Source organism: Schistocerca gregaria, chromosome 2, assembly GCF_023897955.1.
Source record: "Schistocerca gregaria isolate iqSchGreg1 chromosome 2, iqSchGreg1.2, whole genome shotgun sequence".
Classification (NCBI taxonomy): domain Eukaryota; kingdom Metazoa; phylum Arthropoda; class Insecta; order Orthoptera; family Acrididae; genus Schistocerca; species Schistocerca gregaria.
The window spans coordinates 883,973,931-883,990,280 of NC_064921.1; the positions used below are offsets into that span (position 1 = coordinate 883,973,931).

The following is a 16,350-nucleotide window of genomic DNA, read 5'->3' on the forward strand; positions in this document are numbered from 1 at the left end:
GTCAGCTGCTGGACTAGAATTGTATCTTGGTGCAAGGACTAGAACACAGTAATATTCCACTGCTCACCCAATCTGTGCCTGTCTGTTGTAACTCCTGATAACAACCCCATACTCAACAGGTTATTTCCCTGCAAATGCAACAGCTGTCTATATGTTCATTCCATGTCATGAACTGCAGTTCTGTCACAGGAATTTCCTATGCAGAAGCAATCAGGTCATATACGAAATACCTTTGTGCTTGATTAATGTATCGCCTTCAGCACAAGACTTAAGTTTTACTGACAGTATATAAGCTGTGTTTCGATCTTTTATCACTATCATGACATACACTATTGGTTTTATACATGGAGTTGTTCTTAATTACAAAGCATATAAGGGGAAGTATACACTCTGAGTTTGCAGATAATATTTTATGTTTTTTAAAAAGATTTCTGTACGAATGATTTCTATGAACTCTGCACAGGATTCAGATTCCACTTTTCTAAGCAACAAATACTTTTTTGTCATTGAGTTGTTACCCCAAAATATAATGCCATAGGACAACAACGAACGAAAATAACCAAAATAACCAAAATAAGCAGCTTTAACAGCATGGCTGATGCTATGACACATAGTGCATTAATTCTGTCAAATTCAGAATAAGGCAAGACCAATTTAATTTATAGTGAATGAGAAAACCTAAAAATTTTGAAGAATATACTTGGTGTATGTCTTGATCATTGTATTTTAATCTTATGTTTTCATGAACTTTCTGAGACACATGAAAATTAATTTACTATTTTTTTAACATTTAAAGTTAGGCCATTGGAACTGAACCACTTTTGGATATCAGAGAAGACATAGCTGACAGATGCTAAAAGGTTGCTGTCTGACATTTTTTAACTAAAGTATCATCTGCAAAGAGAATAAATTTGCTTATACCTTTTGTACATAGTGGAATGTCATTAATAAAAATAAGAAAGAGCAAGGGGCCCATACAGAACATTGCGGCACTCCTGTAATTACTGTTTTCCAGTTGGATGAAGCTATTGTACCATCTCCAAGATCAAGTGATACGCTCTGTTTTCTGTGAGTCATGTATGATTGAAGCCACATTTCTTCGTCAATTAAGCCATAAAAGACTGCTTTTGTAAGGAGGATTTCATGATTAACATAGTTGAAAGCCTCGGTTAGATCACAAAATTTCCCAACTGAAGCTAATCTATTGTTAAGTACTTCTAAAATATTATTTGTAAAGGAAAATATAGCGTCATCAGTTAATATTCCTGTTTGGAAATTGAACTGACAATGATTAAGTGCCCTGTGGACATTCCGGTGATCAACAATTATCTTATGCACAAGCTTCTCCAGAAATTTGGAGAAACATGGTAAAAGGGAGACAATGTGGCATGTGTATGAACATTTTGCATTTGTGTGTGTGTGTGTGTGTGTGTGTGTGTGTGTGTGTGTGTGTGTGTGTGTTTTCAAGCATTTTGTACATAGATTGCATACCCAACAGATTTACTTGAGTCAAAGTGTTTTCTGACCCTTTATATAGTATTTACTTAATAAAGTCACCATTCTTTGATGAAGCCAGTTCTACTCAGACTTCTGAAAGCTTCTTTTTTTCCTTCTTATATCTATTAATCAGTTACAGTTTCAAAAGTAGCTCATTAGCTATCATCTTCAGGGTTTTTCTAGAACATGCACTTTTCATATTTTGAAAGACCCAGAGGATGTTAAACGTATTGCATTCATTATCATCAGTTTTCTGCTATATTAGCAGGTCCTTTGCCTCTCCAGTTTCTGCGATCCATTGCTTCCTTCTTAAGGCTGCTGTATGTTGTACTGTCCATCATGTTATCCAGTATCTGAAATCTCTTTCTTCCTTGAGCCCTTTTCTCTTCTACATAACCTTCTAAAACAGTTTTGATCAGTCTGTCAGTCTTTCTTAATATATGCCCAGTCCAGTTTATTTTTCTAGTAACTGTCTTTTCTCTCCCACTCTTCTCAGTTAGTACCTCTCCATTTTTTACTCTGTCCATCCAACTTATTCTTTCCATCCTCCACCATTTCCACATCTCAAAAGCCTCCAGCCTTTCTCTGTCTTTCTTCCTCAAAGTTCATGTTTCAGTGCCATACAGAAGAACACTCCATACAAAACATTTTATGAGTCTTTTCCTCAGTCCTCTGTCCAGGATGCTGCAGAAAATTCTCCTTTTCTTATAAAATGCCTCTTTTGCCATTGCTTTCCTTGTTTTGATTTTTGTGCTGCACTTCCAGTTGGTGTCTATCCTGCTTCCACAGTACTTAAAATTTTGCACCTGTTCTAATATTTCTCCATTCAAGATAATTTTTATTTCTTTATTTCCTCCTAGTGCCAATACTTTTGTTTTCTTTGTGTTAATTTTCATTCCACAATTTTTTACATTAGGTTCAATGGTGTCCACTAAATCCCATAATTCTTTTTCCCCTGTGGCTAGAAGGACCATGTCATCAGCAAATCTCAGGCAGACACCTACTCTTCTTCCTCCAATTTCTACCCCTGTGTCATCTAATGAGTATTGCTCAATCATATTTTCCAAATAGGGGTTGAAAAGAGTAGGTAATAGACAACATCCTTGTCTTACTCCTTTTCCTAGTCCAATCTAGTTTGTACTTCCTCCTCTCACTTTAACTGAGGCTTTTTGATTCAGATATAATGAGTTTGCAAGTCTTCTGGTTTTCCAGTCCATTCTCTTTTCCCTCATTATAGTCACCAGCTTGTCCCAAGCCACATTGTCAAATGCCTTTCTAGATCAATGAAGCACATATAGAGGTCTCTTCCTTTTTCAATAAACCTTTCTCCCCAGATTTGTTGGAGCCCTATTGCATCTCTGGTGTGACTAGGGCTTCCCGTCTGGTAGAAAGTTCACTGGTGCAAGTCTTTCGATTTGATGCCAGTTCGGTGACTTGCGTCTCAATGGAGATGAAATGATGATGATCAGGACAACACACTCCCAGTCCCTGAGTGGAGAAAATCTCCGACATAGCCGGGAATCGAACCCAGATGCTTGGGATTGACAGTCTGTTGTGCTGACCACTCAGCTACCGGGAGTGGACTGCATCTCTGGTGCCCGTATTCCATCTGAAGCCAAACTGCTCCTCACCATGATTCTGCTCCATTACTTTTTCAAGTCTCTTATTAATTATTCTTAACCACACTTTGGCTGCATGTGAAATGAGGCTGACAGTCCAGTGCTCACTGCATTTCTTGGTTCCTTGTTTTTTTGTTAATGGAATCATTACTGTTGTCAGAAAGTCCTCAGGCCATTCACCACTGTCACATATTTTATTACATCTGTACCTACTGCTTTGCCATTTTTCATTGCAGCTATGGCAGACTTTACTTCTTCCATCTTGACGGTTGTTCCTTTCTCGTCATCACTTACACTGTTGAGTGATTCAAGTTCCAGAGTTTATGGTTTGTGATCTGTGTCATATAGCTGTTTTAGATATTCTTCCCATCTCTGGAGGACATTGTCATGATCTTTGTACACTACACTATCATTACATAGTTACAGTTATGTGTTTTTTATTCATATTCAGTAATTGTTTTCTGTGCAGTTTATGTGCCAGTGAATGCCTCTCAAGGAGTGAACTCAGTTACCTTGAGTTTCCATCTAGCAGACCGCAATCTGCATGATTCTCTCTTTCATCCTGCCTGGAGGATTCGTGTTACACAACTTGAGTGTGTCCCACAACAATATGTCTTGTCAGGACAGAAACGAGTAGCCCCTTTATATACAGATTTCAACAGTCTAGGTAAGATTACACTTATAACATTGTATATACATTTTATTCATAATTGCTTCCATAAATAATTGGAATTTTTAGCGCAGTCCAGGTATATTTTTCTCAAGGAAGAAAGATATTGAAGTTCTTCATTTAGATATGTACTATTTAGAAAAGAAAGATGTTGAAATTCTTCACTTAAATATGTACTATTTTTTTAATTTGATTTTTGTTTTTGAACTCTTGCTATTAACCCCTTAACTGCAAAGCCTAAGAATACTTGGGATTTTAATTTTTACAATTACTAAAAGCCTGGGAATATTTGTCTATCTTGACAAAACACTGTTTAGAAATTTAAATCCCTTAAGAAAAGTTGTTGCAGTGAGTTACTTCAAATGTGGCCACAACAGAGCACAACAATGCTACTTTGGTCAGTTTCACAGATTCTTGAAGCCCTCTATTGGCTAGCTGCAGTTGAGGTTAGAGGAGGAGAGATTCTAGTTTCTACTTGTTCGCACTGTGTAAATATATTATAATCTGATTGCTCTTCCCCTTCATTTTTTGTTATGGAGAATCATCAAGAGTTTGATATGGAATTTAGTGGATAAGAAAGTGATATTTTAGACACTAATAGTGTTAGTGAAGTGATAACAGATCAAGAAAATTATTCAAGAGATGTTAATTTTTCCAACATCAGAAAATAGTATGAAATAGACATGAATGCAGAATTGCCTCCTGCACCTCCAAGATTTCCATTTACTGGGGTGCCTTCATACCAAATGGCTTTTGAAATATGGTGGAATAGGTAAGTAAAATAATTGACTTTGAGTTAGTGAATATTGTAGTCTTTGAGACTAAAAGATACATTCAAGATAAGAATGTTGCTGGCTGCTTGACAAAAAAAAGTGATGAAATAAGAATCTTCTTTAGTATAATACTGTTACACAGCATTATAAGAAATCAAGCTACCAGATGTATTGGTGTGAACATCTACTACTTGCAACTCTAATATTTTGCCAGTTACTTAGCTACTTTGGACACTAAACAAATGCCTTCATTTTTCAGACAATTCAAGGCATGACTCTGCTAGCTAAAGCTAAATAAAATCTGGACCATTTTAAAACACATCAATAAGAAATCCAAAATTATTTGTATTCCTGAGACTGATGTCATTACAGATGACAGTCTTATATTATATAAGGGAAGATTGTGTCGAGTTCAGTATCTACCTCTAAAGACAGCAAGATTTAGAATAATAACATGCATGTTATGTAAGTCCAAGTCTGGCTACTTATGGTCTGTGATTATATATACAGGTGTATATGGTAACATTTGATGATGAATATAAAGATCTGCCATAGTCACCTCAAATAGTATTGACACTAATAAATCCCTTCTCAACGAAGGCTGCCTTACAGTCAACAATTTCTACACCTCTCCACAACTATCAGATCTCCTTATTGCAAAGAAAACAGATATATATGGCACTGTGTGACCTTCTAGAAAAGATATGCCACCAAACTTTTGCAGAGAGAAATTGAAGACGAGAAATATTGTTACATTTCAGAGGAGTAAATGTACAGCAATGAGGTGGTAAGACAAGCCTGATGTGTGTATTTTGAGACTATCCACAATGCAGAAATGCAAAATGTAAATATAAGTGGTAAACAGGTAATAAAACCAGCAACAGTCATATCACATAACGACACAATGATGGGAGGAGTGAATAAAGTTGCCCAGACAATCCAGTAACACGGAAAAGAGGGAAAAAAGACTACAAAAATATTTTTCTATCTACTTGAACCAGCTCTTTAGAATCCATTCAACTTATACAAGAAATGTAAAGGAGCAAAAATGCTTTTCCTGTGACAGTGATTGAGAAGATGACAGCTAAACAACACAGGAATGGGTTGGGGATGGGTTGGGTTGGGTTGATTTCAGGGGAAGAGACCAAACAGTGAGGTCATCGGTCTCATCAGATTAGGGAAGGATGGGGAAGGAAGTCAGCCATGCCCTTTCAAAGGAACCATCCCGGCATTTGCCTGAAGTGATTTAGGGAAACCACGGAAAACCTAAATCAGGATGACTGGGCGCAGGAACACAGGAAGGAATAATCTTCAAAATTAGTGTATTTGGGGTTTTAATATAGTATTTTTCAACATTCTCTAATTACCCTTTAAGTCAGTAATTTGTCAAACTACTGTTTGGAATAACGTATAATCACAATAAAATTTACGACTAAGCAATAAAAAAACTGGAAATTTTTGTACCCACTTGTACAGAAAAATTGTTAAGTTAAGGAGTTAATATAATTCATATGTAGCCTATATTGTCACTCTCACAAAAGAATTGTACCTTTTACTTTTATTTGTTTTGATAATTATTGCTTTTTATGTGCTTCCATTTTTGACCCCTACAGCAAGTTTTATACTCAAGTATTAGTTACAGATAATTTGGTGAAACGTCAATGAAAGCTTTCCTTTCTCTTACAGTTCTTATGGTATACATAGGTTCTGAATGAACATTTAAACTGTGAATGCCTCTGTACATCTGTTACATGTAGTTTACTTCATTAGCTAATGGAAGTTAAGTGTTTCAGAAAATTCAGTCTGGTATGGAGTGGTGTTCATTTTTTTAGCGCCACCTGGCTGTCTACAGTATTACACTGAGCGTTCTGGAAACTATCAGACCTTTAACTTCAATAGCGAAGAAGAAATCAAACAACAATACACTGCTGATATGAACTATGCAATATGCTTCCATAGACCTTCAGATGCTTGTGGAATAATGTAAGTAAACAGCATAGTACAAACACATCTTGTTCTTAGCTCTAATCAAAACTAACCTTAGATTTCTTTTGGAAAACAGTATTTGTTAGGCTCTAAATTGATGATTTATTCAATTTCTGAATTACAAAAGACTGCAAAAAGTTTTGTTGCAAAAGTACTTGTACACATGAAGGAAACTAAACTAATGAATAAAACACTTCAAGGGATTCTCCACGTCTACAAAGAACTTCATAGGATCAGATACATTGTATTCAACACTTTTCGAGAGTTAAAGAACTTTATTTTGGGCAACTACATCTACGCTGTTGAAGAGTATCTTCACAGAAACTTTTAAATTAAAATTTCAGTTTATTTTGTAATTACAGTTAGCAATGTAATGCAGTAATCATAGTAATATCAAGTCTTCCAATTGCTTTGCATGCAAAAGCCCATAGTCCAAAAACTCCAAGTTATTACATTTTCCAAGTTATTACATTTGCATTTGATACAGATCAGAGATTATTTCCTTTTGGACACACGAGTGTGTATCATCCCCTCCCCCAGAGATTACTTGACTGCAGTGATTGATTATGTTGAATACAGTGTATGGGCGAAAACATAAAACATGGTAGGAAGTCCACATTTCAGTCTACAACAGAAACTCTCACTAGGATTTGCTTCAGAAGTTCCAGTTCAAATTTCTATTATTTAATGGAGGACATGGTCCTAAGTGGTTCATTATTTAGTTTAGTTGGAGTATTAGAAGCACAGGAGGATGTGACATGGGAAACTGTTAGTGGAGCTGGACTCAAGGTATAATACACAGCTGCGAAAGTCTTTCACTCATTCTTTTTTCCAATGGAGGGGCAAGAGCATTTTTTATGCAGAGGTGCACTGTCTTCTGCAACTCAGCACAAAGTGCACTGAGATACTTGGCAGCTGTAATAAAGATCATAAAGACTAATATAACCTCTGCTGTTGTTCTGCTGGGGGAAGAGGCAAATATTGATTGACTGGCCTTTATTTTAGTTAAAAAGATAATACTTATTATTCTCCTGATCTTTATTATATCATGTATATTGTACTTATTGATTATTTGCATTCATGTGGAAAATATTTTTGAAACAGTCTACTCAGAAATGTAAATATGCAATACATTGCATTCTATTGCAGGCATATAGCTGAGAAATTTGAAGTTGGTTCATACCACAGACAAGGTGGCAGTGAAACAGATCATCATTGTGATTCTTACAGTGTTTCTGATTACCTTTTCATTCCTAATGGCAAGACCAGTGACAGAAGACAAGCTGACAAGTATTGTGGAACATCATTGAATCCCAATATTTCTGTTACAGGTATATATGACTAGAATAAAATAAAGATTTTGTAGACTGTAATATTTACATGTTTGGTTATGGGAGAGAACACAATCAGTAGTTTTAGTATCTTATACAGGGTGTTACAAAAAGGTATGGCCAAACTTTCAGGAAACATTCCTCACACACAAATAAAGAAAAGATGTTATGTGGACATGTGTCCGGAAATGCTTAGTTTCCATGTTAGAGCTCATTTTAGTTTCATCAGTATGTACTGTACTTCCTTGATTTACCACCAGTTGGCCCAATTGAAGGAAGGTAATGTTGACTTCGGTGCTTGTGTTGACATTTAACTCATTTCTCTACTGTACTAGCATCAAGCACATCATTATGTAGCATCAACAGGTTAGTGTTCATCACGAATGTGGTTTTGCAGTCAGTGCAATGTTTACAAATGCAGAGTTGGCATGTGCCCATTTGATGTATGGATTAGCACGGGGCAATAGCCGTGGCGTGGTACGTTTGTATCAAGACAGATTTCCAGAACAATGGTGTTCTGACAGGAAGACATTCGAAGCAATTGATCAGTGTCTTAGGGAGCATGGAACATTCCAGCCTATGACTCGCAACCGGGGAAGACCTAGAACGATGAGGACACCTGCAATGGACAAGGAAATTCTTTGTGCAGCTGACGATAACCCTAGTGTCAGCGTCAGAGAAGTTGCTGCTGTACAAGCTAACGTTGGCCACGTCACTGTATGGAGAGTGCTACGGGAGAACAAGTTGTTTTCGTACCATGTACAGCCTGTGCAGGCACTATCAGCAGCTGATCAGCCTCCATGGGTATACTTCTGCGAATGGTTCATCCAACAATGTGTCAATCCTCATTACAGTGCAAATGTTCTCTTTACGGATGGGGCTTCATTCCAACGTGATCACATTTTCACAATCAACATGTGTGGGCTGACGAGAATCCGCATGCCATTGTGCAATCATGTGATCAACACAGATTTTCTGTGAACGTTTGGGCAGGCATTGTTGGTGATGTCTTGATTGGGCCCCATGTTCTTCCACCTACGCTCAATGGAGCATGTTATCATGATTTCATATGGGATACTCTTCCTGTGCTGCTAGAACATGTGCCTTTACAAGTACGAGACAACATGTGGTTCATGCACGATGGAGCTCCTGCTGCACATTTCAGTCAAAGTGTTTGTACGCTTCTCAACAACAGATTCGGTGACCGATAGATTGGTAGAGGTGGACCAATTCCATAGCCTCCACGCTCTCCTGACCTCAACCCTCTTGACTTTCATTCACGGGGGCATTTGAGAGATCTTGTCTATGCAACCCCGGTACCAAATGTAGAGGCTCTTTGTGCTCGTATTGTGGACAGCTGTGATACAATACACCATTCTCCACGGCTGCATCAGCGCATCAGGGATTCGATGCGACGAAGGGTGGATGCATGTATCCTCGCTAACGGAGGACATTTTGAACATTTCCTGTAACAAAGTGTTTGAAATCATGCTAGTACATTCTGTTGCTGTGTGTTTCCATTCCATGATTAATGTGATTTTAAGAGAAGTAATAAAATGAGCTCTGACATGGAAAGTAAGCGTTTCTGGACACATGTTCACATAACATATTTTCTTTCTTTGTGTGTGAGGAATGTTTCCTGAAAGTTTGGTCATACCTTTTTGTAATACCCTGTATGTCTCTTTACCTTTATTCATACTGCTGCACCTTGAGTGAGATATTGAAACAATTAAGAAACTGAAACACATTTGTGAGAAGATGTCTCACACTATTCTCCACTAATTTTGATGTATATTTCTCTTGTTTCCCAAAATGACACATAAGGATGAGTTCTTCAACCATGAAATGGTTAACTCTTTTCCTCCAGTCTTCTCCACAGGAGCTATTTTTCCATTTCTATTTCTGTCATTGTTAACAACACATTAAACAATAGTAGCAATATGTGATACCAGAGAAAATGAGCCCTAATTGCATTTCAGGAATTATTTAAAAATTAGATCAAATAAACAATGAGACTGATGTCATAAGAGTAAAAATGGTCTCACTTCAGTATGAAGTAGCAGCACTCACTTGGACTGTCGAAAATCCAGATTGAAGTCATATAACCAGTGGATTCTCTCCTAAAGTAAAAAGGACCATAGTTGTAAATTGTGTTCATTACCTTTCTTATGGGTCATGTGGGCCAAGATGTGTCAGGATGGCTAGCCTAGCTCATACCTTGTGAGCTGTATGGGGTTCACATGTTGGCTGATCTTGGGGCACAGCTGCAACTTCAACCCTATATGTGGTAGTGGTGATAGCAACTTCTGTTAGGTGTCTATAGCTGAACTCAGCATGCTGTGGTCTAAGGTTCAATGGACTAAGTCCAGCTAATAACTAAGAAAATAAAAACTTCAACACATTTTTTCAATATGAAACTGAGAGACAGATTTGCTGTCTCAGTACTTACATTCAGTAGGTGAAATACCAGTACAGCTGATAGATTCATATAAAAGTACACTAGCATTTGAAGCTAATAATTTTCCTTGGGGAGGAGACAGGAATACAATGGGGGAAGGTTAAGAAGAACGTCACACAGATTTCAGGATGAGGGGGACAAAAACTGTTTTGAGGATGAGGGGAAACAAAGATTACAAATAAGTCTACTGATGGAAATGAAGTTTCATATTGTGAAGGCAGATAATGGACAACTATTTGGCTCTTTGTAATTTTGTAGTTTTATCAAGTGATATTCCTTTTGATACATACACTCCTGGAAATTGAAATAAGAACACCGTGAATTCATTGTCCCAGGAAGGGGAAACTTTATTGACACATTCCTGGGGTCAGATACATCACATGATCACACTGACAGAACCACAGGCACATAGACACAGGCAAGAGAGCATGCACAATGTCGCCACTAGTACAGTGTATATCCACCTTTCGCAGCAATGCAGGCTGCTATTCTCCCATGGAGACGATCGTAGAGATGCTGGATGTAGTCCTGTGGAACGGCTTGCCATGCAATTTCCACCTGGCGCCTCAGTTGGACTAGCGTTCGTGCTGGACATGCAGACCGCGTAAGATGACGCTTCATCCAGTCCCAAACATGCTCAATGGGGGACAGATTCGGAGATCTTGCTGGCCAGGGTAGTTGACTTACACCTTCTAGAGCACGTTGGGTGGCACGGGATACATGCGGACGTGCATTGTCCTGTTCGAACAGCAAGTTCCCTTGCCGGTCTAGGAATGGTAGAACAATGGTATCGATGATGATTTGGATGTGCTGTGCAGTATTCAGTGTCCCATCGACGATCACCAGAGGTGTACGGCCAGTGTAGGAGATCGCTCCCCACACCATGATGCCGGGTCTTGGCCCTGTGTGCCTCGGTCGTATGCAGTCCTGATTGTGGCATTCACCTGCACGGCGCCAAACACGCATACGACCATTATTGGCACCAAGGCAGAAGCGACTCTCATCACTGAAGACGACACGTCTCCATTCGTCACTCCATTCACGCCTGTCGCGACACCACTGGAGGTGGGCTGCACGATGTTGGGGCATGAGCGGAAGACGGCCTAACGGTGTGCGGGACCGTAGCCCAGCTTCATGGAGACGGTTGCGAATGGTCCTCGCCGATACCCCAGGAGCAACAGTGTCCCTAATTTGCTGGGAAGTGGCGGTGCGGTCCCCTACGGCACTGCGTAGGATCCTACGGTCTTGGCGTGTATCCATGCGTTGCTGCGGTCCGGTCCCAGGTCGACGGGCACGTGCACCTTCCGCCGACCACTGGCGACAACATCGATGTACTGTGGAGACCTCACGCCCCACATGTTGAGCAATTCGGCGGTACGTCCACCCGGCCTCCCGCATGCCCACTATATGCCCTCGCTCAAAGTCCGTCAACTGCACATACGGTTCACGTCCACGCTGTCGTGGCATGCTACCAGTGTTAAAGACTGCGATGGAGTTCCGTATGCCACGGCAAACTGGCTGACACTGACGGCAGCGGTGCACAAATGCTGCGCAGCTAGCGCCATTCGACGGCCAACACCGCGGTTCCTGGTGTGTCCGCTGTGCCGTGTGTGTGATCATTGCTTGTACAGCCCTCTCACAGTGTCCGGAGCAAGTATGGTGGGTCTGACACACCGGTGTCAATATGTTCTTTTTTCCATTTCCAGGAGTGTATTATTAAAACATTTGTTTTAGATGTGTATTTATGGAAGAAGGCAAGTTTCAAATCTGAGATACAGAATTTGGTTTCTTGTTTACATGCCTACAGTCAATCAGTGGAAAGTCCAGGTTGGAATAAAATCAACATTATGAAAAGGACTGATTGCTACTCACCACATAGAAAAGACAACACCATCACCTGCTCCAGTCCAGTCACAATCATCTCCTATCTTGTCAAATGCAGGGCTACCTGTGAAAGCAGTCATATGATCTATAAAATAAAGTTGCAACCATTTTCATCCTTTCTGCATGGTCATGACAACCAACATACTGTCTGTCCACATAAATGGCCGCTAACAAAATGTGATCAAGAGACAGTTGTGCCACTCAGTTGCTGAGCAAGCAGCCCAGCACAATGTACAAAGTCCTCAGAATCAGCACGAGAGGTCAGTGCTAGCGCAACGATTTGTTCACAATATATTCATTGGACTGTTGCCTGTAAACATGTGCCACGTCAGTGCTCTTGGAAGAGAGCTGTGGTGGTGACATGGCTCTGTTGTTGTTTCCGCGTAGTGATTTGCGAAGATGGGAAACATCGAGATTCGAGCAGTGATTTAGTGCTTCATAAAGAAAGATATGAAAGCAAATGACATTCGTGCCGATTTGCAGAATACACTGGGAGACTCTGCTTCTTCATATGCAACTGTTGCCAAGTGGATAAATGAATTTAAATTTAGTCGGGAAAGCTTAGATGGTGATCTGCGCAGTGGTCGACCAAGATGTGTCACTACTCCAGAAATCATTGCAAAAGTGCACAAAATGGTCATGGAGGATCACCAATAAAAGTGTGTGAAATTGCTCATGCTTGTCAGATGTCATCTAAAAGAGTATACCACATTTTAACTGAAGAATTAAAAATGAAAAAAATTATCTGCAAGATGGGTATCGCGACTGTTGACACTGGATCAAAAACATGCCATCGCCATGGCAAAATTACCCGAACTAAGGTATGAATTGTTGCCACACCTACCTTATTCAGCTGACATGGCTCCATCAAGAGTTCCATCTCTTCCCAAAACTCAAAATTTTTCTTGGTGAATGAAAATTCAGTTCCAATGAAGAATTGATAGCAGGAGTTGACAACTATTTTGCAAGCCTGGAGAAAACTCATTTTCGAGATGGGATCAAGACACTGGAACATCATTGGACCAAATGCATTAATCTACAAGGAGACTACATTGATAAGTAAAAAAAGTTTCAGTGATGTAAGTACTTTTTCTCTATTCCATTCCCAAGACTTTTCAAACCACCCTCATACTTCACTTCAATGACTGATTCACAGCCAGCATCATCTGGACCCTTCCTATCAGCACCAGCATTTCCAAATTACACAGCTGAGAACTCTCCTTGAAATACATCCTATGTTCTTATAGTACCCCTGGCCTCAACCATCACTAGTCCCTGTCTTTCACCAACACATCCCCTTCGCTGCTCCCACTCCAGTAATACACAGTCATCTGTTCCTCCAACAATAGTCTTATCTCCTTCTCTGTTTCTATTGTTTTCCACTCCCTTCACCCTCTCCCTGTCAAACATACTGACTGCACATAGCAGCTCTAAGCTGTTCCCACCATATCCCTGCACACTCCCACAAGCAGCACTACACCTTCTCCTAGCCTTACCCTGCTATCCCTCCACTCCAGCCCCCCCCCCCCCTTATCATTACCACCCACAGATTGCTTCTCCCATCAGGTAAAGTTGCAGTACACAGTCTGGCCTCAGTGGCCAGAGACAGTGGTCCAGTGTGTGTGAGCTGTGTTCGTGTGAATATGTGTGTATTTTCTACTCCAGAAGAAGGCATTTTGACTAAGAGCTTAAATGTGTAGCAGTCTTTTCACTGTGTCTGTCTACAACTCAACATCTCCTCTATATGGTGAGTAACAATCTATCCTTTTCATAATACTGGTGAGTAGGTTTCCTTTTTTATTCCACTGTCTATATTCCATGCAGGTCTTTACCAATAGTAGGCTGCATATGAGGTTTCTACAGTGTCTTTTCAATGTTAGGAGTTTATCACAAATTTCCATTACAGCGTTTGTTCACAGTATAACTATATATATATATATATATTTTTAAGTTGGTTTAGTTGCACAAGTAACTTCCAAACTACTACTGAAGTCTAATTTCTTACCCTGAATGTGACATTAAGTCTTAAAGTATGGAACAATGGTAATGCCTGTTCCTCAATGATCAGGTATCATAATGATATGGGAAGTAAAATGATGTATTTTATGTTTCAGCAATATCCCCAGGGCCACTGTATGTGATCTTCAGAAGTGACAGTGTCATACTCAATGATTATCTCAGCAGTGAGAGAGGCTTTAAGATAAAGTATCAAATACTGAACAACTGCCAGTGAAATGAGGGGTTCAGGACACAATATAGCTCTGAGTAAGAGGAGCATTCATTAAGAAGTGTATAAACAATTATTAATGTTAATGATTTATTTGTATTGATGAATACTGGATAATATCACTAAAGTCTCTCTAAATATATCAACAAAACATAATGTCATACAGGAAGTGCATAGGAAGTGACTTGTTAAACAAAAATGGAAGGAGTTACTTAGTTTGTGCACTGAACACTTATCAGTCATCCACTGTAACTTCAAGTACATTGTGTAAATACAGGCTTGTCGTTTTCCTCATCCAAAATCTGATCTTGGGTGTCTGAACATTGAGTAGACACCTTCATAGGCAAGTTCTTGAATAATGCATGATACACAGGAGGAAAAAATTTTAGAAGATCAAGCATATCCTTCTTCTGTAAATAATGGCAAATCCAGGATGGAACGTAACAAAATTAGGAGAAGGAAAGTTACTACTCACCATATAGCGTAGATGCCGAATTGCAGATAGGCACAACAAAAAGACTCTCACAATTAAAGCTTTAAGCCTTTGGCCTTAATCAACAATAGACACACACACACACAAACATGCACACGCACGCGCACGCGCAAACACAGCTCACCCTCACGCAAACACAATTCACGCACATGACTGCAGTCTCAACCAATTGGATAGTGCGGTTTCAGTTGCCTGAGACTGCAGTCATGTGTGTGTGTGTGTGTGTGTGTGTGTGTGTGTGTGTGTGTGTGTGTGTGTGTATGTGTCTATTGTTGACGTAGAGCTTTAATTGTGAGGGTTCTTTTGTTGTACCTATCTGTGACTTAGCATCTCCGCTATATGGTGAGTAGTAACTTTCCTTCTCATAATATCCTTCTTCTTGTCAGTTGTCACAGACTGCCTGGTCTTGTAAAGTCTTCCTTGTGTCACTGATGCAAGGCTTTGAAGAGCTCTGCCTAACATGTGCTTACGAAAATCTACCTCATGAAATTCTTCACTTTGACAGAAACTTGATTTAAACGCCATAGAAAATGGCACTGCCCATTCAAATTGCATTCATCTGACTTGTAGCCTGTTTAATGGATGCCCATCTGTAGCCCTTTTCCTGATCACGGGGCTGTCTAGTAGCTCCTTCGTTGACACAAAGTCATCGTTCTTCATTATGTGAACAATGAAAGTCTTTTTCTTTTTACACCCGGGATTATATCTACCAAATCACCACCTGAGTAAATATATTGTTTTTGTGACTGGCTAATACAATCAGACCAAAGTTTGCATCATTAGGCAGGTAGCTATGGCCAGTTATCGTAAATTTGTGGTTTATTACTTCCACTTTCATATCTGGGTCTTGCACTAATTTCATCAAGGAAACACACGTTACAATTATGGCTCTGCCCTGTACATGAATCAGAATATGCAGTAATTACTTTGTATGTCTTTGCATATTCCTTTAGGTATTTCACAATGCAGGACACAACATCTTGGGAACCCCGATCTCCTTCTGTTTCATCCCACATGTACATGTATTTGTTTCCGTCATCTAAGAATGGCGTCCCAGATTATACACATATAAATTTCTCTTATAGTAGGCAACAGACATCTGCAGTTTTGGAAAGGGCAGTGTCTTTTGTAAGTCAAATGTAAACACATAGTGGTCACTAGATACTGCATTTCTGTCTTGTTTCATCAGCTTCTTCAGCCTGTGTCAGTTTTCCTCATTTTGCAGCCTATGTCTCTTTTGTACATCATCCTCTGTTGCAATCTTCAACTGTAGTTCATTGCACATTTTACAAGTATCTTTGGATGGAGGGGTGAAGTGTAAATTTAATTTTGAATTGAAAACATGATAGTAATATTATGCTTTAGCCAGTTCTTTGCCAGTGTTCCTACATCATTGAATATAGTGTTCATAC

At 39.4% G+C, this 16,350-nt stretch overlaps 1 protein-coding gene across 2 annotated transcripts in view; it reads left to right on the forward strand.

The window, feature by feature from the left end:
• The window catches only part of LOC126336613 (uncharacterized), an 80,358-nt gene extending 64,292 nt beyond the window's left edge, over positions 1-16,066 (forward strand). For both annotated transcript variants that reach the window (XM_050000485.1, XM_050000484.1), the window contains exons 6-9: positions 3,586-3,783; positions 6,392-6,542; positions 7,695-7,876; positions 14,333-16,066. In XM_050000485.1, the coding sequence (XP_049856442.1) occupies positions 3,586-3,783; positions 6,392-6,542; positions 7,695-7,876; positions 14,333-14,451 (650 nt within the window). In that variant the 3' untranslated portion in view covers positions 14,452-16,066. The remainder of the gene's footprint in view (positions 1-3,585; positions 3,784-6,391; positions 6,543-7,694; positions 7,877-14,332) is intronic.
• Positions 16,067-16,350: the final 284 nt, after the last annotated feature.